The following is a 26,103-nucleotide window of genomic DNA, read 5'->3' as shown; positions in this document are numbered from 1 at the left end:
TGAGATGGCACTGCTAACTATGTACCAATCGACAAAGTAAAGTCAGCAAAAAACCAAACAGGAAATTCCAGCCTATTGCTTATTATAATCAGGCAAATGCAGCAAGACTTAGGGTCATGTCACACACAACGACAGCGACGACGACGCTGCTAAGTCACCATTTTCTGTGACATAGCAGCAACCTTGCTAGCGATGTTGCTGTGTGTGACATCCAGCAACAACTTGGCTCCTGCTGTGAGGTCACCGGTTGTTGCTGAATGTCCTGGACCATTTTTTGGTCGTTGCTCTTCCGCTGTGAAGCACACATCGCTGTGTGTGACAGCGAGAGAGCAACGATCTGAAAGTGCAGGGAGCCAGTGTCTGCTGGTAACCAAGGTAAATATCGGGTAACCAAGCGAAGCACTTTGCTTGGCTACCCAATATTTACCTTAGTTACCAAGCGCAGCATAGCTTCCACGCGTCGCTGCTGGCTGGTCACTGGTGAGATCTGCCTGTTTGACAGTTCACCAGTGACCATGTAACGACGAAGCAGCGATCCTGATAAGGTCACATCGTCGTCGTGATCGCTGCGGCGTCGCTATGTGTGACCTAGGCTTTATACACAGGCTTCTGGACTACAGGCTCCTGACAACCTGAGGGCTGTAATTTTAAAAGGGGCATTCCAGTTTCAATCAACTGAAATACTATATAACAAAGTATTTTGGAAATTGTACACACACACACACACACACACACACACACACACACAGTTTTGAAGACTCCTGCTCGCTCAAAAAGTGCTTGTGTACACTAGGATTAGTCAGTCATATAAAGATGTGCTACAAATCAGGTGCAAGGTTAGTCTGCATACAGTCAACAATGACATGTTGTGACACACATACTTCTGTGAGCAGATCTTTATATTCCGGCTAACTCACATTTTACAAGCATGACGCAAAACTGAATGCTTCCATGTTCAGGATTGTTATGCATGTTTATCGATTGCGGTCAAAAGTGAAGAGGAGGAGTTTGAAGCTGGGGCCCCACATGGTGTGCGGCACGTCCATGCACATCTGGGGAGCGGAGTCTAAGAAACCAATTCATAACAAGCACTGCAGCGGTCATTAAAAATATATCGCAGATCACTTGTTAGGCTATGTGCCCACGTTGCGTTCCTATGTGCAGAAAATCTGCACATAACGTATGTTTTGGCAGGAAAAAAAAAACAGCTGAAAAAAAGCAACTTTTCTTGCATTTTTTCCACGCTTTTTTTTTTTTTAATCATGGTGGGGCGGCCGTGTGAGTTCATGCACCATCTCTGCTGGGTCTCCAGCTGATGTTATAGTCGGGACCAAACTCTCCCTGCTCAGAATTGTGCCTTGCAATTTAACTCTCTAAATGCTGCGATCAATGCAATTGCAGGATTCAGGAGGTAGGGAGAGGAATCTCTTACCTCTCCCTGGTGATCATGTCCCTGTTCGTGACCGCACTGTCACCATGACAACCCCAGGATACTGAGCTATCGAAAGCCTCACACACCATGCTGTATGCACGGTGTGTGAGGCAAAGTGCTGCAATATAATCCACTGTAGTAATAAAGGACTACAGAGGATAATAGAAACGCAGGAAATAAAACAATTGACATGCTGCTGCTTTTTCCGCAAAAAAATCTGCAAGAGAAAAGAAGCAGCGTGTGCACATAAAGTCAGGAATGTCAGACTTTGCTGGGATAATTTTTCCTTGCTTTTATTGATTTCAAAAAGCCGGGAAAAATGCTAGAAAAACAAAACAAAAAGCAACGTGGGCGTTCCGGTTAACGGCTGCAGTTTCTGCATAACCAGTTACTAACAATAAGCAAGCAATTTGTAAGCAAATCCCAACATCAGTTCATACAACCACACATTGGGTTCTTCTCGGCTATCCAGCACCGTTTCACCTCTTCTCAGGCACACGACAGAAGTACAGACTATCCGGATCGCTCTGTCAGCCGGAAATCTGATGTATAAAGTAATGCAATTGCCCCTCGTTCTGAAGCTCCATAGGCTTACATTGTAAAAGCCACTTCTGGGAAAGGCAGAGCGCAGTGCGGCCTAGAGAGACTGAAAAGTGGTGACATCACACAGAACAGGAGCAGAACGGCACTGGAGAAGACTGCGATAGGCGAGTATATTAAAAAGGGTGTCCACTACTTTTGACAACCCCTGCTCATTCTCCTTGTTCGCCCCCGGTTCAAGGCGTTGAGACATGTGGGCCCCGCAACCAATCAGCGCCATCTTCCTTCTCCTCGCCTTCAGACATTTGAGCAGGCAGTCAGCGCAGCGCTCACATCCTGATAATGTCAGAAAAAGGGGAGACAGACGCTGGGCGCTGATTACTCGCGGTGCTCATATATGTCATAATGTCACGCGTGCCCCAGAAACACAGCTTCAGACATCGCTGGAACCGCAGCAGCACCGGAGGGGAGTTTAAGCTTATTTATTTTTAGGGTTACAAACAAAGGGAATAAGTAGGGGGTTGTTCGAGTAGTGGCCATCCCCATTAATACATTGACAACATACAAAAAGTTTAAATAAAAAAAAAAAAAAAATTCACAGGAGAGCTTGTTTATATAAAAAAAAAAAGGGGGGTTATAATTTTTTTTTACTTTAAGGCTAAGAACAGGCGGTTAGCTGCCAACTACCAGCCTGCTGTGCCCGGCGCTGATCTCTGCTGGCACAGAGCGGTTACAGACAGTCCCTCAGTGACAAATTCGATGCCACTGGCTCAATCCTTAACGCTCCAAAACTGGTCGACCCAAAACAGCCTGTACAGAAAATAACAAACAACTTGTTGCTGAAACATTTGTTCAGAGTCCTAAACAGTCCCCAGAAGAGTCTCTTTAGAATTGGGAATTTCACGAGCTTCTATCATGCGAATCCTGAAATCTATTGGGTGGAAAGCTTATCGTCCACATCTACTTCATGGTTTGTTGGAGAACGATCCAGACAGGCGGCTGCAATTTAGTGAGATTATGCTTAACGAAATTTAAGAAAATCCAGTAATTTTAGATAACATGTGGAGTGATGAAGCTTCTTTCAAATTATCCGTCCATATTAACAGACAATTGTATTTACTGGTATAATGAGAACATGCATTTAACATTAGAGCAACAACTAAATGAGCCTGGTGTCAATGTTTGGGGTGGTATTTCAACTTTTAGGACCAATATTTTTTGATGGAACAGTCACAAGAGATAAGTATCTCGAAATTCTAATTAATCAAGTTGTTCCCCAATTACAGCAACAGCCTAATTCAAATTACATTTCCAAGATGGGGCCCCTCCACATTATTCAAGAGTAGTCCGCGAGTATCTTGATGAAACATTTCCTAATAAATGGATTGGCCGAAGAGGACCACTTGATTGGCCAGCACGTTCATCAGATTTGACCCCAATGGATTTTTTCTTTTGGGGAGTACTCAAGGACAAAGTTTGTAATTGAAAACCAAAAAGTGTCAGTGATTTTAAAAATTACATGAGAGATGTGTAGCGCCCCTGAACCCATCAGGGTGCTACAAGGTTCTGCATCTCCACCAGGATGCAGGGCCTACCCCCTTAGGTACCCAGAACCCCAGTGCCGGTACCACCCAGGTAATCCCAGTTTTCCCCAACAATCCCCCATACATTGGTACCCAGCTAGGGTGGGACCATGGATGGCCGCCTAGAGGTGGAGCCACTCCAGTCCACTAGTTTACCAGGTGGGAGGGGCAGACTGCGGAGAGTAGTCGGAAGACAGGAAGTCAGTAGTAGAGTCTAACTAGAGGAGTCTAAGTGAAAGTGTTTGAGTGAAGGGACTCCCTGACTCGGGTTGACGGTGACCAGGTACCCAGGAGAGGTAGTTGCCTGTGGAGTACGGTGGAATACTCCCGGAACTATGCACCGACGGGGTACAGGACCCTATGACAGGAAAGCGCTTCAAGCCGACCTGTTAACACCTGTCAGTCAGTGGTCCCATCTGAAATTGGTGGGGGACCCTTATTTAGTTCTAGTATTTGACATTGTGGTGCACTTCTCCCCTGATGAGCTGACAGCGGTGAAACGTGTAGGGAGGCACTGGAATCAATGTAGAGCAGTCACAGTTTAGGGACAGTTGCGGACTGCCCTTGTAAGGGCGGGAGCTTGTGGGTCGAGGGTTAGTGTGTCCCCACTACATGAGGCCCTGCTCCTAACCCCTTCTCTCTGACTGGGATGGTCCTATTTCCCTGCCAAAGGTTATCTACTGGATGTGTGCCTATGGCTGAATGAGAGTTATTTTTCTCTTTCTTTGCAATAAGCAGTATTGTCCGTCCAATACTAATTATCTCTCTCCCCATTGGGAGGAGAAGTGGCATTCATAGGGTAGCCTGTCTGTAATATAGGGTGCCACATATCCACTGCTAAGCTGACAGTGTGTTTTATATGAGCACGTTTTTGTTTAAAATGTTTTATCTGATTATATTAACCCCTTCACCCCCGGCCACTAAAACACCCTAATGACCGGGCCATTTTTTGCAATTCTGACCAGTGTCACTTTGACAGGTTATAACTCTGGAACGCTTCAACGGATCCTGGCGATTCTGACATTGTTCTTTCGTGACATATTGTACTTCATGTCAGTGGTAAATTTAGGCCGATATTTTTTGCGTTTATTTGTGAAAATTTAGGAAATTTGGCGAAAATTTTGAAACTTTCGCAATTTTCAAACTTTGAAAATGTATGCCCATAAATCTGAGAGATGTGTCACACAAAATAGTTACTAAATAACATTTCCCACTTGTCTACTTTACATCAACGCAATTTTCAAAACACATTTTTTTTCCGTTAGGAAGTTAGAAGGGGTCAAAGTTCATCAGCAATTTCTCATTTTTCCAACAAAATAATTTTTTTTAGGGACCACATTACATTTGAGGTGACTTTGAGAGGCCTAGGTGACAGAAAATACCCAAAAGTGACCCCATTCTAAAAACTACACCCCTCACACTGCTCAAAACCACATCCAATAAGTTTATTAACCCTTTAGGTGCTTCACAGGAACCAAAGCAATGTGGAAGGAAAAAATGAAAATTTTACTTTTTAACACAAAAATGTTACTTTAGCCATAAAATTTTCATTTTTACAAGGGAGAAAAGAGAAAGTACACAATACAATTTATTGTGCATGTTCTCCTGAGTACGCTGATACCCCATATGTGGTAAAAATCAATTGTTTGGGCGCACGGCAGAGGTCGAAAGGGAAGGAGCGCCATTTGAATTTTTGAACGCAAAATTAGCTGCACTCATTAGCGGACGCTATGTCGGGTTTGAAGACCCCCTGAGGTGCCTAACCAATGGAGCTCCCCCACAAGTGACCCCATTTTGGAAACTAGAGCCCTCAAATAATTTTTCTAGATGTTTGGTGAGCACTTTGAACCCCTGGGGGCTTCACAGAAGTTTATAGCGTTGAGCCGTGAAAAGAAAAAAAAAAATTTTTTTACCACAAAACGGTTGCTTCAACTAGGTAGCTTTTTTTTCACAAGGGTAACAGGAAAAAATGCACCATAAAATGTATTGTGCAATTTCTCCTGAGTACGACGATACCTCATATGTGGTGGAAAGTAATTGTTTGGGCGCATGGCGGGGCTCAGAAGAGAAGGAGCGCCATTTGACTTTTCAAACGCACAGACGCAGTGCACTGATCGGCCGCTGCAGGACGCACGGTCGGATGCGGTAAAAAAAAAAAAAAAAAAGCGTCGGGGATACGTAAAAAAAAAAGGTCACGCCAAAAATTGACCATGGATGCAGATACGTTATGTGCATCCCTGATCAGCGCTTGGCGGGATGCACGGACGGATGCGATACAAAAAGCGTCGCAAATACGGAAAAAAATCACGCCAAAAATTGAGCAGGGATGCCGATCCGTTATCTGCATCCCTAATCAGCGCTCGGCGGGACGCATGGACGGATGTGATACAAAAAGCGTCGTGAATACGGAAAAAAAGTCACGCCAAAAACGGACCATGGATGCAGATCCGTTATCTGCATCCCTGATCAGCGCTCGGCGGGACGCACGGACGGATGAGGTGTAAAAATGGACAGGGGATACGGGGGAAAAAAAAAAAAAAAAAGTTATACTCACAGTACCCAGAGGACTAGCAGGATCACTGACCAGAAGAGCTGCAGAGGAACAGATGGCAGAGAGATGGACAGCTTTACAGGAGCAGCAGGCAGATCAGCAGAATGCCCAGGAAGGACCCAGCGATGGACGCAGATGTGATCAGGCCAGTGAAGACAGGTAAGAGGACGTCGGGGGAGAGCAGAGGGGGAGAGGGGGAGAGGGGAGAGAGCAGAGGGGGAGAGGGGGAGAGGGGAGAGAGCAGAGGGGGAGAGGGGAGAGAGCAGAGGGGGAGAGGGGAGAGAGCAGAGGGGGAGACCAGAGAGGGAGCTGCAGAAGCAGAATAGAGATAATGGGGGAGGCAGTCAGATCGCGGGGGGAGCAGATCGGGATGTCGGGGGGAGCAGATCGGGATGTCGGGGGGGCACGGCAGGGGCTATCACGGCAGCGCGCAGGGGCACCACGGGAGCTGCAAAGTGAGCACAGTACTCACGTGCAGCAGCAGCGGTGACCTCAGCTACTACGGCGGCGGCGGCAGAAGCGGTGGCGTGGTACCACAAGTACCACGCTGCAGACATGTTGGGGGAGGGCTCGCAGGCCAGCACAGGCCTGGGGAGGGCGGCCACCGGCAGATCAGACCGCCCCACTGCACACTGATTGGAGCGATTGCGCGTCATAGCACGATCGCTCCAATCAGTGCTGCAGGGGCTGGGGGCGGCATGTTTGAGGTCCACCTATGATATGCTGCAGCAGCTGCGGCATCTCATAGCTGGATCTCACAGGATCGCACTAATTCGGGCATTATTTTTGCCGAAATTAGTGCGATCGATGTGGTTGGCGGTTCAGATTTGAACAGCCAATCACATCGATCGTCGATAGGGGGTGGCGATGCCGCCCCCCCCTGGGGTCAAGCAAAGGTCCCCTGCTGTAAGAAACAGCAGGGGACATCATTTGAAAGCCGTTGCTATGGCCACGGCAATCAAATGAAGTTTAGGCAGTAAAATTACGTCCCTGGTCGTTAAGTCACGTTAAAATAGGACGTAATTTTACTGCCCGCGGTCGTAAAGGGGTTAAAGGTTATGTTTTAATATTTATATTTTTTCACTGCTCTCTACTCAACTTTGTTGTCAGATACCTTGCTACCCGGGTGGATTCATCCACTCTGGATGCTATCTACCTGTTAACACCTGCACAGCAAAGGGGACCATCAAGGACCTTGCTGACCCTAAAGAATCCGAAGTCTCAGTAGCAAAAGGGAGAACCGGGGACAAGACCAGAGACTCCATCCCCACAGGGTTCAAGCTAATGTCAGGCAGACAGAGGTGGACAAACCACAAACCGGGGACCCCTAGTGTTCCATACCACAGGGACCCACTTACCAGAGACGGGTGCAGGGGAAGAAAATACCAGAGAACCAGACTGGCACTGGGACGAAGGGGACCTGGAGGCGAAACCAGCCGGCCTCGGGCAACCAGTTGCACTGAATACCTATCTGGACTTCTTCCAACGTCCACCACACCATACACCTGCTGGGGTAACACCCTACTTGCGGAGGGCCCAAGTCATCAGAGCTGCACATTCCATCAGCCCCAGCAAAATCTGCAGCAGCGACTCCCTACACTTAGCCGCAACACTGCCAGTGGCGTCATAAATAACTTTATTCACAAATCCCCTGTAAATATACCCCATTACAAAAAGGGCCCAGGGCACGGAATCGGGAACAACCACAACCGTGACACTCCCAATAGAGCCATTACCCAGAACTGAGTACCCCATATCCCTGGGTGCTACAGATGCATTTCAAGAAATTAAATACCCAAAGAGACTAGTGCAAAAATGGTTGTCGAAGCGTAAGAGGCAGACTTAAAAGCTGTGCAAATTGTAATGGAAGACCGTTTGAGCACCTGTGTTGATAAAATTTAAGGGCTTTTGTATTATTGTTCAGAATAAAATTTGTCTATGTTATGCTTGTGTTAGTAAATATAATTTTATATATAAAAATAAATGTTATTTTCTGTCCACCTACTTTTGGACCACCCTGTATACGTAATATCCATCTATACACATTACTAAAATTGACCTGATAACCCCTTTAACTAGAGAACACCTTTTTAGTTTCAAATATTTTATTGATGTTTTGATGATACAATGTAAATCAAACTTTCCCCTACCCAGTGTCTACTACGAGAGAGTACTCATTGCAAGAAGTTTAAACAAACAAAAAAACCAAAACCACATGACAAAGAATCTGATACAAGCTATTGAAATAGAGAGGGGTAGAAAGAAAATAGACTAAGAAATATGATAGGAAGAGAGGGGGAGGGGGAAGAAGGAGAGGGAAGGGCTGACAAGCCTATTCTGGTATGGTTCTAGCCCATGCTAATGGGTCTCTCCAAGCAGGGGTGGGTCATAGGGATAGGCGCAATACAGTGGAACCTTGGTTTACGAGAACAATCCGTTCTGGGAGTGTGCTTGTAAACCAAGTTACTCGTCTAGCAAAGCAAAATTTCCCATAGGAAATAGTTGAATCTCAGACAATTCGTTCTACAACTTGTTCAAATGTCCCATCCTGGTCCCCTATTGTGCCATTACACACACACACACACACACACACACACACACACACACACAATGCTCACCTTACATTCCATCACCGGCCTCCCGGTTCTTGTAGTTCGCCGGTACAGAATGTGAATCGGGTAACCATCGCAACTGGTGCCGGAGCTTCCGCTGCCGTCAAAGGCATGAGCCGCTTGCCTCTGATTGGCCAGCGCGCTGCTTTTGAGTAGCGGCTGACAGTGGAAGTTCCTCCACCGTCGCAATGGTTACCCGATAAAAATCCTGTACCGGCGAACTACAAGAACCATGAGGCCGGCGTTGGAACTGAACGTAAAGTGAGCATAATGTGTGAGTGTTTGTGCGGACTGTAAGAGCGGGTCAGAGTGCGGTTAAAGTACGGAATCGGAAGTGTGTGCGGTGAGTATTTGCTCGTATAGCAAAGCTTGCTCGTAAACTGAGTTACACATTTACAGCAAGCTTTGCTCGTATAGCAAAATACTCACACACCAAGTTACTTGTAAACCGAGGTTCCACTGTAGTTGAGATAGGTTGTTGCCAGTTACCACGGTGTTGATGGGAGTCAACCCAAGGTGGAGAAAACCTTTTTAATATATGTTAAGGGTGACCATAAAAAGTACTTACAAGTTACAGAGAAAGCAAAATTGGAGAGCCTAAAAAATGCATTTATACTGTATATATAAATGTGAATGTAATTCTAATAATGTTGGTTTCTCAATAATCTGCTTGTCTACACAGATCGGCAATCAGCCATCGGAGGAGCAAAATACTATTTCTTCACGTGAAATGATCGGTCTCGGCAGCACAGCATCCTGTGTAAACAAGTCGTACTGCTGAGAATAATGCTATTCTATATGTACAAAATAAATGTACTACTGATCAATCTGTGCACATCTGAAGGGGGTGGGGGGGATTGTGAAGGTCCCGTTTATCTAAACAAGCTATTAAACCACTGCAAATCAGCTGTCAATTACCTGAAGCGATCACCGGAGTTTGTCATGCACACAATGAAGCCGGGTGTACGCGTCCAGGCTTCAAACTGAAGTAGTTTGCAAAGCTGAAAGTCCAGGATCGTGTGCACTGAGCCAAAATCCAGCGTCGGATGGGATGGCAGTGGAGAGGTGAGTGAGATCATCCTCTGACACTGCATATTCATTAGCATGTTAGCATGTGCACAAGGGCGTACTAATATGCTAATGGAGTTGACTAGCAAGGGACGCAACGCTCTTGGGACTAGTCCCCTCGCTCATTAGCATCCAGTAAAAGATCTTTAGAAATACTTTTTCTAAAGATCTCTTTATCTATGCTATAGTGTATACAGGGACGGTTAGGCAGGGATTAGCAATATGCATCCAGAACTGCTCGTGGGTCTGGGTGCATATTGCACCTGACAGGTTCCCTTTAAAGGCAAGGTTTGTTAAAGCCCCACCATAGCCTGGGCATATGGAAATCATAAGGGGTCTCACTGACTCTAGACTTTCCCCTTTATTAATGAGAGGAAAGCCCAAAGAAAAATTTACCAACGCTATTGAGGTCTCGTAAACAGCCATTTATTACATGGTCACCCGATAACATCAGTGGAGATTGACCTTATTATTGGTCAATTATAATAGAGCTTCCAGAGCAAATTTAAGATACATTTGAGGAATATACAGAAAATCTTATTTAGCGACTGCCAGATGAGGTCACATTTCTTTTAGTTTGGGATGATATCTTCCTATTATTAAACACTATTTTGCTGTTCTATTAGGCCACATTGACACATGTGACAAGCACATAGATGCATTATATCTTATGACTTACACAGGCCCACCCCATTCAATCCCCCCTTCTTATCTGCACCCATGGTCAGCAAAAAGCATGCCATATTTCAATTTACGGGTTCATGTTGTGAACAGCCTTTAGGCTATGTGCGCACTTTGCGTCGAGGTAGTTGCAGTTCTAAACGCATCCTCTGGTAGAAATGGTTGTTGCCAAAGTTGCTTTTGACCACGAAAACGCGATAAATAAGTGTGCGTATTTACCGCGTTTTAAGCGCTTTTTACATGCTTTTTCATTGCATAAAAACAGATGCATTTTGAACGTAAAGACACTGCTAAATAAAGTTTAAACAGTCAAACACTGAAAAAAACTGAAAACATAACATTTAAAATCATGTACAAAATAGATCATTTCATTGAAATTATAACTATTTTATAATATTTATGCATAAAATAAAGTTAAATTATGGATTTTCAATAATTTAATTGTCGGACTATGTGTGTGCAAAGGGACATATTATAAAGGCATAAACGCATACTTTTTATTTTGTCAAAAAAGCATGAAAAACGCTGGAATTTTGATTCAGGCTCAGTTTTGAAGTCTCTCATTGACATGTTGGCAAAACACAGTCAAAATGGCAAAAACAATTGACATGCTGCTTCTTTGAACGCTGTGTTTTTGCCCAAAAATATCCAACTTAAACGCTGCGTTTTAAACAGCAAAGTGTGCACAAGAAATCCCCATTTCCCATTGACTTTGTTGGAAAATCAAAAACACATGCATTTTGGCATGAAAACGCTGCAGTTCAAAACGCTGCGGAAACGCAGGTAAGAACACAAAGTGCGCACATGGCCTTACACTGATGCCGTCCACATAGAATCTGTGCTCTCTGAAACATTACGTGTGAATTTAGACTTCGAAAAGATGGCATTTCACCAGCATAAATGAACATTATATTCGGCTTGGTCTGGCCCACCGAGGACCAGGGGAAGTTCCCAGGAGGGCCCCGGTGAAGGAGTGGTCCTCCCAACCTCCTACATCAGCAATGCTAATACACATGATTCACTATTTACAGACAAAGGTAGAACCTAATCATTCACTAAACAAACTCCCCAGTTAATTATTATATAGAAGCATAAGTAAATTGCTTAACTGTGGGTCAGGTTATTTTCGCATGTAGCTGAGGAGTGGGCCTGCAGAAACAAGGCTACAGGTGGGCCCTGGACAGCCCAGTCCAACACTGGATTATATACCCAAATAAACGGAACCAGGGAAGATAAATCAACCCAGGACTGGGTCAGATCCTGCTCTCCCTGGCAGAAGGCTGCCAGAATGACGGCAACACGGATTGATGCCAAGTCCACAACAGTAGGCATAATTAGTCAGTGAACTTGTGGGCAGAAGACTCTGTGGCTGACAGACTGGCTGGATACAGCTTCGGTGGAATCTCCTTCTATATATTTATCCAGAAGCAATTTCATTGTTGAAAAGTGTAATAAAGAAAAAGTCATTGGGGAAAAGAAAAAAAAAAAAAAAAAAATCACAGGATCAGTAAAAATATTGTTTATGATACAGAAAACCATTGAAGTAAACAAATGTTTCAAAACATCTCAATTTCTGCAGCATCAAATCTCACCACACACAAATACACAGTTACACGCTTTGGCTGCCATCAATGGTGGTCTGAGGAATGTTCTGCCACACTGAATGCACCTGAACATGCAAATCATCAAAATCCGCTGCTGGCAGCTGCTTTACAACTGTGGCCAGATGAGGTCACAGATGTACTCAATGGGGGACAAGTCTGGAGATGCTGAAGGCCATGGTAGCTCAGGCAGGCTGCTCACACTAGCATGAGCAAAATGACTTCGAAAACAGCTCCCGGGAGAAAGTAGAAATGGCAGTACCACAGGTTCCATGACCAGATCAATGCAAAAGTTGAGCTGTTCATGTACCTAGAGTGAAGGCCAGAAAGGTCAGGCTATGGTACATCAAGCCGGCCCACATAATATTCCTAGGAGTGGAATCGGTGTAACTTCACTTGTAAAGGCCTCTTCATGGCACTGCCCATATGTACTCAGACTTTAAAAAGGGGTGGTTCACCCATATTTATTTGTAGATCAATATTATGTTGAGAATCAAGGTTTTTCTCAAATACCTTATGTTGGCAATAGTGCCTGTGAGAGGCGCTATTGCGGACCGCTGTTCTCCATCGCCTGACCCCCGGGCTCCGTGACCTCAGGGATCTGGTGATGTAACTTTAAGTTCCTCTCAACCTGACATCACCGCAACCGGCCGGTCTCCGTGTGTGATTGGTTGTGAGCAGTGTTTCACCGCTCAGCACAGCCCAGCGTGGCAGCCCATCAGCTCCCTGCTACCTCACAGCAAAGGGCTGCAAGCAGGAGACAATGGGCAGTGATGAGCAGTGAAACCCCGCCCACAGCCCAGCAACCCAAGAAGACTGGCACCGGCCGTGGTGATGTCATGATCAGGAACTTGACGTGACATCACCGGATCCCCGATGTTACAAAGTCCGGGGGTCAGGTGATGGGGAACAGTGGTCTCACAGGCACTATAGCCAAAATAAGGTATTTGAGAGAAACCTTGTTTCTCAACATATCGATCTAGAAAATAAGAATTATTCTTACCGATAATTCGGTTTCTAGGACCTTCCACGACAGCATAGGAGGTTGTCTCTCCACGCCCTAATTGGGACAGGAAGTTCAAGAGGTTTAAAAGGACCCTCCCACCTCCCACAGCCAGTGTCTTACAAAGAATCCATAGCATATGAGAAGTACTACACATTCAGGAATATATGAATACATAGGGGAGGGAATTACCTGCTGTCGTGGAAGGTCCTAGAAACCGAATTATCGGTAAGAATAATTCTTATTTCTCTAGTCCCTTCCACGACAGCATAGGAGGAATACCAAAGAATTGATACCTAGGGGGGGGACCACAGCCTGCAGGACTTTCCTGCCAAAGGCCAAATCCCTGTTGGAATCCAGATCCAGACGATAATGCTTCGTGAAGGTATGGAGCGAAGACCACGTAGCCGCCTTGCAGATCTGCTCAGGGGAGGCCCCTGCCCGTTCGGCCCAGGAAGCAGAGGTAGCCCTGGTGGAGTGCGCCGTGAATCCAGTAGGTGGAGAGAGATGCTGAGCGAGGTATGCATCTCTAATTGCCCGCACAATCCAGTTGGCGACGGTACTCTTAGCCACCTTCTTGCCCTTATTGCGGCCAAAGGGCTGGATGAACAGGTTAGAATCAAGGCGCCAAGAAGCAGTAACCTCTAGGTAGTGCAACACTATCCGACGGACATCCAAAGAATGAAACACTTCCTCACCCGGAGTCCGAGGATTCTGACAGAATGAAGGCAGGACGATGGACTGCGAACGGTGAAAATCCGAAACCACCTTGGGAAGGAAGGAAGGGTCCAGCTGAAAAACAATGCTGTCATCTCTGATGGTCAGGTAAGGTTCCCTAACAGACAAAGCCTGAAGTTCGCCGACTCTGCGAACAGATGTAATAGCCACAAGAAAAGCAGTCTTGTGAGAAAGGGAACGAATGTTACAAGAGCACAGAGGTTCAAACGGAGACTGAGATAGTCCTGTAAGGACCACATTGAGATCCCAGCGAGGCGTCAGGACCCTCTGACGTGGACAGAGTCTACTAGCGGACACAAAGAACCGACGGATCCAACGATGATCTGCCAGAGCCGTGTCAAAGACTGCACTGAGTGCTGACACCTGAACTTTCACGGTGCTAGGCCTAAGACCTAAGTCTAAACCACTCTGGAGAAAGTCCAGAATCTGCGCAATATTAGGCCGAAGAGGGTCAGGAGGCCGAGAACCACACCAGGAGGAAAATCTCTTCCAGATTTTGTTGTATATACTATTAGTCACAGGTTTACGGTTCTTCTGTAGCGTAGCCACAACTTTGTCAGAAAGTCCTTGGGCCTTCAGTGCCCGGGCCTCAGAAGCCAGGCAGCCAAGTTGAGTTTCTGGGGAGCCGGATGGAAAATCGGACCCTGTGACAGTAAGCTGGGGTCCGAACCTAAGAGGACTGGGCCGTCGATTCCTAGCGTCATGACCAGGCTGTACCAACTCCTCCGGGGCCACAGAGGGGCTACCAGTATAGTTGGGACCCCCTCGTCTCTGATCTTCCTCAGGGCCCGTGCGAGAAGAGGAAGAGGGGGGGAACGCGTAAGCGAGGCGAAAAGACCAACTGTGGCAGAAAGCGTCTACCCCTAACGCCTCGTCCCTTGGGTTCAGGGAGAAATATATTCCCTGCCGAGGCAAAGAGGTCCACCTCTGGTGCACCCCACCTTGCCACTAGAGAGCAGAACACCGCCTGATCCAGGCTCCATTCCCCTGGATGAACATCCCGACGACTCAGGAAATCCGCCTGAAGATTGAGGGAGCCCTTCAGATGGACCGCAGAAAGGGAGAGCAGAGATTGTTCTGCCCATTGAAAGATTCGGGAGGATACTGACTTCAGGGCGCCTGAGCGTGTACTGCCCTGATGGCGGAGATGTGCCACTGTCGTGACATTGTCTGAATATACCAGGACGTGAGAGTCCCGGACGAGGTCCTGAGCCGCAAGGAGGGCTTCCCTGACTGCCCTGAGCTCCCTGTAGTTGGAGGATTGGGAGCTGACGTAAGGACTCCAGACCCCTTGGAATGGGGAATTTGCCACCATTGCCCCCCATCCACGAAGGCTGGCATCTGTGGTCAGTGTAACCAGGGGTTTCTGAGTCCAGGCAACCCCCACCCGCAGGTTGGCGGGACTCAGCCACCAGAGAAGGGATGAGGAGACGGACTCCAAGAGGCGAAACCTTCTGTTTAGGGATGACGGGAGTCTGTCCCAATGTGTCAGGATATGATCCTGGAGACACCGAGAATGGGCCTGAGCCCACCTGACTGAAGGAATGCAGGATGTCATGGAACCCAGAGCTGACATAGCCGCTCGAAGCGTCGGGCGGGCCTGCCTGCGAAGCTTTGATATTTTGGCTAACAGAGCTATCCTGTGGCCCTCTGGGAGAAAAGATGCCCGTCTGTCGGAGTCCAGCAGCACTCCGAGAAACTGCCGAGTGGAGGAGGGGGTTAACTGTGATTTTTTGAGATTGGGAATCCATCCCAGAGACCGAAGGAGACCTTTCCACATGGCTCCGGAGGGTTGGAGCAGATGGAGCCATGAGAAGAAAGTCGTCCAAATATGGAACCAGACAGATACCCTGCAATCTCATGAAGGCGACCACCTCTGCCATGATCTTGGAAAAGATCCTTGGAGCTGAGGAGATCCCGAAGGGAAGTACATTGAATTGAAAATGAAGTACTTCCTCCCCGTGAAGCACCGCAAACCTGAGGTATTGCCTGTGTCCCGGATGGACGGGTACATGGAAGTAGGCGTCTTTCAGATCTATAGAGGCCATCTGATGGTGTAGACCTATCAGGGGAATAGCAGAGTTCACCGACTCCATCTTGAACCGCCGGTACCTGACCTGACGGTTTAGACGTTTTAAATTGATAATTATACGGACGTCGCCGGATGGCTTCTTGACCAGGAAGAGACGGGAGTAGTGTCCTACCCCTTCTTCCTGACTCGGGACTGGGGAAACGACCCCCGAGTGCACTAGCTCTATAATCTTTGTGTACAACAGAGCCTGTGAACCCGGCGACGCCAGCGCAGTGACTCGGAGACCCGGAAGAGGGGGGGAAAGGAATTCTATGAGAAGACCGTCCGAGATGATCTTCAGAACCCATTGGCAAGTGGTTATGGACTGCCACTGGGGAAGAAACGCTGAGAGTCTTCCCCCCACCCGGGCCGAGTCACTGTTTGTCCTGCTGAGGACGTTGCTGATGGGGAGGTATGAGGATGTTTCTCCCTCTACCTTTGGGATAGCTCCACCTGCCAGCCTTCCCTTTCCCTCTGGGCTGGGAGGCCTGAGGCATCGAGGGACGAAAGGACCGCTTCCTGTTAGGTCTAGGATCGGGCAAGGCCTTACGATCGGTCGCCTTGTCCAGGATATCATCCAGGGCAGGCCCAAACACTAAATCCCCTTTAAACGGAAGTGAACAAAGCCTCATTTTGGAGGTGGAGTCTCCGCTCCAGGCCTTAAGCCAGAGGGCACGTCGGGCAGAGTTAGACAGCACCGAGGTCCTGGCTGCCAGGCGGACAGATTCCACCGAGGTATCTGCCAGAAAACAGGAAGCCTTCCTAAGCAAGGGAAAGAGCCATTAAAAGGTATCAACCACTGAGGACTCTCTGTTCTTTTAAACAATTTTTTTATCTCTACTGGCTAACACGGTACAAAGATATATTTTACTTGTAAGCAAGGGAAGGGATTCCAGTAATTCCTCCCTAGGGGTCCCTTGGGAAATATGAGCCTCCAACTGGTCTAACCACCTAATTAGGGACCTGGATACGCAGGTGGAGGCAATGTTGGCTTGAATAGAGGAAGACGATGCCTCCCAGGACCGCTTCATCAGGCCCTCTACCTTCCTATCCATCTGATCCTTCAGTTGGGAAGTATCCTCAAAGGGAAGAGCCGTTTGCTTAGCTACCCTAGCCACCTGAACGTCTACTCTTGGGACCTCCCAATGCAGTCCCGAAGGTTCCAGAGGAAACCGGCGTCTAAGGTCACTCCGTACCCGCCTCTCAGGACATTCCCATTCCTGAGAGACAATATCCAAAACATTGGCATGAACTGGGAATCCCAACTGTTTGACTGACTTCAGGCCAGCAAACATTTCGTCCTGGATTGAAGGAAGAGACTGCACTTCTTCCAAACCCATAGTGCTCCTAACTGCCCCAATAAGATCCCCCAACTCTTCTGAGTGAAATAGAAAGGACTGGTCAGACCCCCCAGATGGAAATCCTTCATCAGGACCCTCAGAGGTGGAATCAGCGTCCTCCTGATCAGATGGGGTCGACTGGAGTCTCCTCTTTTTTGGAGGAGAGGGTCCAGGAGCAGGGCCAGGAGCAGGGCCAGGAGCAGGGTCAGGAGCAGGAAGGGAGGCCAGAGAGGCCCTAATCTCCTGTTTCATCATGGACCGCAACTCATCTATCAGAGATGGTTGTTCGGCCCTAATAATCTGGTCCGTACATTGCTGGCAAAGCTTTTTATCCCATACTGCAGGGAGCTTCTTTATACAGATAGGACATTTTTTAATTTTTTCCACTCTGTCAGGTCTATCAGGCTTATCGGACTTGTCAGTTTTTTCTGACTTCTCAGGCTTCTCTGATTTTTCATTTCTGTCAGTTTTCTTGGTGGCCTTGTCCTCCTAGAAAACACAGACCATAGAGCCATAAATCATCTGATGAGACCTATGTCCGAGGGACCATTCCCCTCCATACTCACAGTAGCAGGGGGCACACTGGGTTCTGCAGATGCAGCTGCAGCGGAAGACATGACAGGGAGCACGGTTGCTTACCATGATCTGATGTCTTCGTGGCAGCCCTTATGCAAAAGGGCCTGCCCCCCCCAGTGACGGTGCACGTTCCCCGCCTCCCACATCCGGTCCTGGGCAGGCCGTGTCACCGTCGGCGTGCCTCCACGCTGCCTCCGCAAACCGGAAGCGCTCGACCGGAAGTCCGCAAGACCGGAAGTCCCGCCCCCGGGAACACTTCCGGATCGCTCCGGCAGCGTGCATGCGGGAAGCGGCCGGCGGCTCAGGGAGGACGCCGGCCGGGGAGCTCAACAGCCTGCATCACCCCTCAGGAGGATCCGGAAGGCTGGAGCAGCGGTCCCCCACAGCGTGAGGGAACAGCAAGGGAGGAGCGGTGAAGGCCCGACCGATGCTGTCCGGCTTAAGGTAACAGGGGAAGAAGGAAAAAGAAAAAAAAAAAATATATATACTGTAGTTCGCCGGCCACCACAGCATAGGAGAAAAACAAAACCTCTCCATGCCCCATGGGGACAGGAAAGACACTGGCTGTGGGAGGTGGGAGGGTCCTTTTAAACCTCTTGAACTTCCTGTCCCAATTAGGGCGTGGAGAGACAACCTCCTATGCTGTCGTGGAAGGGACTAGAGAAATAATAAATATGGGTGAACCACTTCAAGAACGGCGCACAGTGATCCATTCTGTACTGCAAGAACAATTAGATGTCACAAATAAAGCTTAAAGGCAACAGTGTCAACAAAACCATCAGATGGCATTCGCATGACTTTGGGCTACAAGACATTTGTCCAAATACAGGTCATCGATTGACTACATGCCACCACTCATAAGGCTATTGTGGTACAGAGCAAGACAGCAATGGAGACCTATCCTTTTCAGTGACGAGTCCCACTTTTGTCATTGACGCAATGATAGCTGAAGAGGTTGGTAAGGAGACCACACGGGCAATGTCATGAAAAGCAGTTCACTACGAAACATGAAAGTACCACACAGGCTATTTTTCAACAAGACAACATCAAGCCACCTGATGATCATGCTACTGTGATTAGCGTCTGATAAACGTGCTGGGTCTCCCATGCAAGCATGTGGGACATCATTGGTTGGCAATTGTAGAAGAAGCTGCCAGCAGCGGCTCTTGATGTTAATTTTTGACAAACTGCATTCAGCGTGCAGAACATTCCTCAGGCAACCAATAACTAGAGATGAGCGGACCTGAATGTTAATGTTTATACCAAACATAGACTTTACAAAAAAAATAAACAACCTAAAATACATATGCATCAGTGTTCAACTTCGCAGATCAGGCGCTTAACGTATGCAAACCACTCGAGCGAGCATCACTGTGCTCGGCAGGGCTGTGGAGTTTGAGTCCATTTTGGTGGAGTCGGAGTAGTTATAAAATGGACAACTCCTAAAATATAAAATAAATTGGGTACAGTGGTTCAATCCAGTATGATGAATATTTTTTCATAAGAATTTGAGAAACTTCTGAAATATTCCATAAATGTCTGTTCTATTCCTGATCAAAGGATCTCGGCTTTTAGTGGAGATGAATCTGATATAAGTAGTGATGTTACCATTTTACTACAGTAAATGTATCACACACGAGAGAGATAGAGATCATACACTAAGTACTATGCCTTTAAAGGGAACCCGTCAGGTCCCATATGCATTCTGAGCTAAAAGAGTGTTGTGTGGCCTATTAACCCCTTCCTACCCATCCCTGTGTTGTAATATTGTGGAATATGAAAGTAACAAAAAATGTTTTCTTACATATTCGCTATGTAAGTGATCAAGGTCTCTAGCCGCATGGGTGTCACATCGCCCTGTGGGCGTTTGCATGTATTCCGTGGCATCACGCTCCTGTAAGTTTTAGCCATGGACCAAACACGTTAAATATTTTGCTCATGGAGCCACATATCACTTTTACCTTGTGATATAGTTCTCCATTATAGGGAAAAAGCACCGAATTGCTCTTGAATCGTTGGTAGATGTTGCTCTTGGAGGATTGTTCAGATATTTATTATTTATTCATGGCAGTGTTTGAAGGCAAAATTGCAATCAAATTTAAAAGCAACTCTACTACACATGACGCGTTACTGCTGACATGACCCAGGACTCGTGGTAACGCTAGGCTTTTCTTCTCTGGACAATCATTCTTCCAGATGTCCCAAACAGTCTGAGGGGGCTTCATTAGTGAAAATGACCCTTCTCCAGTCCAATCCTTTTAGTTCCTGCAAATATCTTTTCTCTGATGAAGACCCCTTAATACTGTTTGGGACATCTGGAAGAATGATTGTACGTGGTCCCCACATAGCTTCTCATAAGCAGGATCAGATACCCACACTTTGCACCGACGAGGGGCAATCACACCGAAACACCGTGTCTGCAAACTGGGATTCTGATCTAGCAATAAATCCTAAGTCTTATGAAAAGGCTTGTTTAAAAAGCCACTTTTGACTTTTGGGATTTCTACTTCCAATAGGTAGCGCTAGAGATTGTCTCCTTCCTCCCTGGAGGGACAATTTGTACAGAGAAGAAAAGATGAGCTTACCCCACAAGCCCTGTGTCATGTCAGCAGTAAAGCATCCTGAGAGCACCCATGTGTGCGCCCCCTGCAACGTCACCTAAGAACACTGCTATTAATGAAGAATAGTATCTAAACAACGTCCAAGAGAAACATCTAGCATCGATCCAGGAGCAATACTTTCTCCAGCATGATGGAGGCTAGGCCAGAAGGCAAGAGATAACTAGTGGCTCAGTGAGCAAAACACTGACATTTCAGGTCCATGACTAGCCCCCCAGATCTCAATCCCATTGACAACCTGTGGTCATTCCTGGACAAACAAAAGTGCAGACATCGTGATAAACTACAGGCACTGATTAGGCAAGCATATTGTCACATGTCTGGTATCGCCCAGAAGCTGATATCCAGTGCGCTTAGAATTGGACTTTAGTAACCACAAACATCGGGGGAGGGGGGAAGAGTCTAAAAACATCAGAGAAAGCCAAAATTTGTGTCAGTCTCAAAACTTGCAACAATGACTAGACTAGAAACAAAGGCAGTCAGGAGGCTATGGAAGGTACAATTTACAGGGGGCTCCCCTTTATATACATAGATCGGAGACCCCAAAGGGGTTCCCCTGTGTACTTTCTTACATAGATGAGCGGTGATGGGGTAGTCAGGAGACTCTGGCTGGGTTCCCCTCTATACACTTCTTACATAGATGAGCAGTGATGGGGTAGTCAGGAGACTCTGGATGGGTTCCCCTTTATATACTCCTTACATAGATGAGCAGTGATGGGGTAGTCCGGAGACTCTGGATGGGTTCCCCTTTATACACTCCTTACATAGATGAGCAGTGATGGGGTAGTCAGGAGACTCTGGCTGGGTTCCCCTCTATACACTTCTTACATAGATGAGCAGTGATGGGGTAGTCAGGAGACTCTGGATGGGTTCCCCTTTATATACTCCTTACATAGATGAGCAGTGATGGGGTAGTCCGGAGACTCTGGATGGGTTCCCCTTTATATACTTCCTTACATAGATGAGCGGTGATGGGGTAGTCAGGAGACTCTGGCTGGGTTCCCCTTTATATACTCCTTACATAGATGAGCAGTGATGGGGTAGTCTGGCTGGGTTCCCCTTTATACACTCCTTACATAGATGAGCAGTGATTGGGTAGTCAGGAGACTCTGGATGGGTTCCCCTTTATATACTTCCTTACATAGATGAGCAGTGATGGGGTAATCCGGAGACTCTGGATGGGTTCCCCTTTGTATACTCCTTACATTGATGAGCGGTGATGGGGTAGTCAGGAGACTCTGGCTGGGTTCCCCTTTATACACTCCTTACATAGATGAGCAGTGATGGGGTAGTCTGGCTGGGTTCCCCTTTATACACTCCTTACATAGATGAGCAGTGATGGGGTAGTCTGGCTGGGTTCCCCTTTATACACTCCTTACATAGATGAGCAGTGATGGGGTAGTCTGGCTGGGTTCCCCTTTATACACTCCTTACATAGATGAGCAGTGATTGGGTAGTCAGGAGACTCTGGATGGGTTCCCCTTTATACACTCCTTACATAGATGAGCAGTGATGGGGTAGTCTGGCTGGGTTCCCCTTTATACACTCCTTACATAGATGAGCAGTGATTGGGTAGTCAGGAGACTCTGGATGGGTTCCCCTTTATACACTTCTTACATTGATGAGCAGTGATTGGGTACTCAGGAGACTCTGGCTGGGTTCCCCTTTATATATTTACATAGATGAGCGGTGATGGGGTAGTCCAGAGACTCTGGCTGGGTTCCCCTTTATACACTCCTTACATAGATGAGCAGTGATGGGGTAGTCAGGAGACTCTGGCTGGGTTCCCCTTTATACACTTCTTACATAGATGAGCAGTGATTGGGTAGTCAGGAGACTCTGGCTGGGTTCCCCTTTATACACTTCTTACATAGATGAGCAGTGATGGGGTAGTCAGGAGACTCTGGCTGGGTTCCCCTTTATACACTTCTTACATAGATGAGCAGTGATGGGGTAGTCAGGAGACTCTGGCTGGGTTCCCCTTTATACACTTCTTACATAGATGAGCAGTGATGGGGTAGTCAGGAGACTCTGGCTGGGTTCCCCTTTATACACTCCTTACATAGATGAGCAGTGATGGGGTAGTCAGGAGACTCTGGCTGGGTTCCCCTTTATACACTTCTTACATAGATGAGCAGTGATTGGGTAGTCAGGAGACTCTGGCTGGGTTCCCCTTTATACACTTCTTACATAGATGAGCAGTGATGGGGTAGTCAGGAGACTCTGGCTGGGTTCCCCTTTATACACTTCTTACATAGATGAGCAGTGATGGGGTAGTCAGGAGACTCTGGCTGGGTTCCCCTTTATACACTTCTTACATAGATGAGCAGTGATGGGGTAGTCAGGAGACTCTGGATGGGTTCCCCTCTATACACTTCTTACATTGATGAGCGGTGATGGGGTAGTCAGGAGACTCTGGCTGGGTTCCCCTTTATACACTTCTTACATTGATGAGCGGTGATGGGGTAGTCAGGAGACTCTGGCTGGGTTCCCCTTTATACACTTCTTACATAGATGAGCAGTGATGGGGTAGTCAGGAGACTCTGGCTGGGTTCCCCTTTATACACTTCTTACATTGATGAGCGGTGATGGGGTAGTCAGGAGACTCTGGCTGGGTTCCCCTTTATACACTTCTTACATAGATGAGCAGTGATGGGGTAGTCAGGAGACTCTGGATGGGTTCCCCTCTATACACTTCTTACATTGATGAGCGGTGATGGGGTAGTCTGGAGACTATGGGCGGGTTCCCCTTTATATACTCCTTACATTGATGAGCGGTGATGGGGTAGTCAGGAGACTATGGGCGGGTTCCCCTTTATATACTCCTTACATTGATGAGCAGTGATGGGGTAGTCCGGAGACTCTGGATGGGTTCCCCTTTATATACTTCCTTACATAGATGAGCGGTGATGGGGTAGTCAGGAGACTCTGGGCGGGTTCCCCTTTATACACTTCTTACATTGATGAGCGGTGATGGGGTAGTCAGGAGACTCTGGCTGGGTTCCCCTTTATACACTTCTTACATTGATGAGCGGTGATGGGGTAGTCAGGAGACTCTGGCTGGGTTCCCCTTTATACACTTCTTACATTGATGAGCAGTGATGGGGTAGTCAGGAGACTCTGGATGGGTTCCCCTCTATACACTTCTTACATTGATGAGCGGTGATGGGGTAGTCAGGAGACTCTGGCTGGGTTCCCCTTTATACACTTCTTACATAGATGAGCAGTGATGGGGTAGTCAGGAGACTCTGGATGGGTTCCCCTCTATACACTTCTTACATTGATGAGCGGTGATGGGGTAGTCTGGAGACTATGGGCGGGTTCCCCTTTATATACTCCTTACATTGATGAGCGGTGATGGGGTAGTCAGGAGACTATGGGCGGGTTCCCCTTTATATACTCCTTACATTGATGAGCGGTGATGGGGTAGTCAGGAGACTATGGGCGGGTTCCCCTTTATATACTCCTTACATTGATGAGCGGTGATGGGGTAGTCAGGAGACTATGGGCGGGTTCCCCTTTATATACTCCTTACATTGATGAGCGGTGATGGGGTAGTCAGGAGACTATGGGCGGGTTCCCCTTTATATACTTCCTTACATAGATGAGCAGTGATGGGGTAGTCCGGAGACTCTGGATGGGTTCCCCTTTATATACTTCCTTACATAGATGAGCGGTGATGGGGTAGTCAGGAGACTCTGGGCGGGTTCCCCTTTATACACTTCCTATACGGCTTGGTCGCCCCTTTTCTCCGCTTCTTCCCTGGGCACGTAGCCGGCAGCACACAGCCCTCTGTATAGAGCCGGGGATGGGTCCTGCTGATCTCCAGGGACAGGTTATACAAGTGCTGCCTTCTATGGAGGACCCGTTCCTCCTGGCATCCCGCCCATGTGGTCACACACATGCACGGACTACAGCCAGGACCATGCGCCCCGCACAATGCCGCATGGAGACGAGCGCCCCTTACCTTGGGTCTGTTCAGCCACCTCCGCACCACAGAGGGTAACATGCCGCCGTCCGCTGCGCGCCCCGCACTGCCGCTCCTGTCAGCACAGGACTCCCTCCACACCGCGCTCCGCCCTCACCTGTTCAAACAATGACTGCCGCGCTGACGTCACCGAGACTGGGACATCTGCCGTGCGGTGTTCTCACCGGTGGGCGCGGCTTCAGTGGGGGAGGGGCCGGGTCGCTGTGCGCTGTGATAATCGCAGCGGCTCCCATATCGGTGGGGGATGTCATCATCTGGTGTCATCCTGCTTTATAGTTCAATTATGGCTTTTATTGGAAGCACAGAATCATATAATGTTCACACCATGACTCACTGTACGAAACAAGAAAAGTCATTCTACATTTATATAAAACAGTTTTATCACTGCCATAAACATGACCTAGGTGGGAAACTACAAGATGGCAAAGGATAGTAGGGGCTATAAAGCCCTGATCAGGAATCCACTCCGCTCCTATTTCCTTTTACATGTGGCGATGATCATCCAAACCACTGGTGGACTCAGAAATGGTCCCTGTACACGGACAATATATGGCCCATTGCAGCCCAAGACCTCATCATAATGCACAATGCCACCTGTTGTAGTGGCCCCTGTGCGGCTGCACCAAGACTATGTCTGCCCCTGATCCAAACCTTTGTTCCATGTCATTTGCCAGTGATGAAGCCCCACAACATTCCCTTCTTGTTTGATTGTGTCGCGGGCGGGGAGGACGCCGCTGCGCTCTCTAACGCTCGGGTCCAGCGCTGCTGCGATGGCTGCTCGGTGGCTCGAGCGGTGGGCCGGATCCGGGGCCTCAAGCGGCGCTCCTCGCCCGTGAGTGAAAGGGGGTAGTTTGGTTTGGGGATTTGGTCCGTGACGCTATGACGCCCTGGGCAAGCCAGGGGTCACAGGTCACAACACCACCACACCCTACATCCCAGTAGGAACACCAAGGCTACTGAAATCCTTGTTGCCTTCCTCCAGGGGCTGATGTTCACACCAGGGGGTGGGCCAGGCGGTTGGCTCCACCCACCGAGGAGTAAACAGCCCTGGAGGCGGGAAGAACCAGAAAGAACAGTGAAGGGGAGTGAAGTAGAAGGAAGTGGTAGAGGAGCTAAGTGAAAGTGAAGTAGTAGTAGAGAAACAGAAGAAAAGAGTAAAAGTGTCAGTAAGAAAGCCTGAAGTTGGTCCGGCTAAGTGCAGGACAGTGTCAGCAAGGTCAGCAACAGCGGTGATTGTCTGGAGGGGGACTGCTCGGAGGTTGCTGGAAGGACCGCAGACGGGTAGTGGCCCGGCGGTCTGGAGCAGTATACAAAGGACAGTCAGCACCAAGGCAGGGGCCTCTCGGACCCCGGCAAGGCTAGGAGTCGCCATAATTTGCCGAATCCGTCAGTGAAGGGGACGTCTGTCTCCAAACAACTAAGTCCCGATTGAAGACAACCGTCCAACCATTAGTGAGGAACACCGCCACCGCCAGGGCACCAGCTCCTCAGGGCCAGCGTCTGCGGGCAAAGTAGGGCTCCTCCGGCCCATATCCAAGTCGGGGAGCGGGTTACCGGTGGGAACCCATCGCTACCAACTTAGAAACATCAGGTGCAGGTCAAAGGGACATCACCGTTACCTACTGGGAGAACAACAGCAGCCGTCTGTGGGTACCCGTCCATCCAGCCGAGTGTTTTACCAAGAACTGTGTCCTGATTACT

At 48.0% G+C, this 26,103-nt stretch overlaps 1 protein-coding gene across 2 annotated transcripts in view; it reads right to left on the bottom strand.

Annotated features, from left to right (window-relative positions):
• Positions 1-24,493, bottom strand: part of LOC142303281 (lateral signaling target protein 2 homolog) — an 85,536-nt gene extending 61,043 nt beyond the window's left edge. For both annotated transcript variants that reach the window (XM_075344525.1, XM_075344524.1), the window contains exon 1: positions 24,382-24,493. In XM_075344525.1, the coding sequence (XP_075200640.1) occupies positions 24,382-24,423 (42 nt within the window). In that variant the 5' untranslated portion in view covers positions 24,424-24,493. The remainder of the gene's footprint in view (positions 1-24,381) is intronic.
• Positions 24,494-26,103: the final 1,610 nt, after the last annotated feature.

This window comes from Anomaloglossus baeobatrachus, chromosome 4 (genome assembly GCF_048569485.1).
Source record: "Anomaloglossus baeobatrachus isolate aAnoBae1 chromosome 4, aAnoBae1.hap1, whole genome shotgun sequence".
Lineage (NCBI taxonomy): Eukaryota > Metazoa > Chordata > Amphibia > Anura > Aromobatidae > Anomaloglossus > Anomaloglossus baeobatrachus.
The sequence above is the reverse complement of the archived record's forward strand: the minus strand, read 5'-3'. Positions and strand labels throughout refer to the sequence as shown.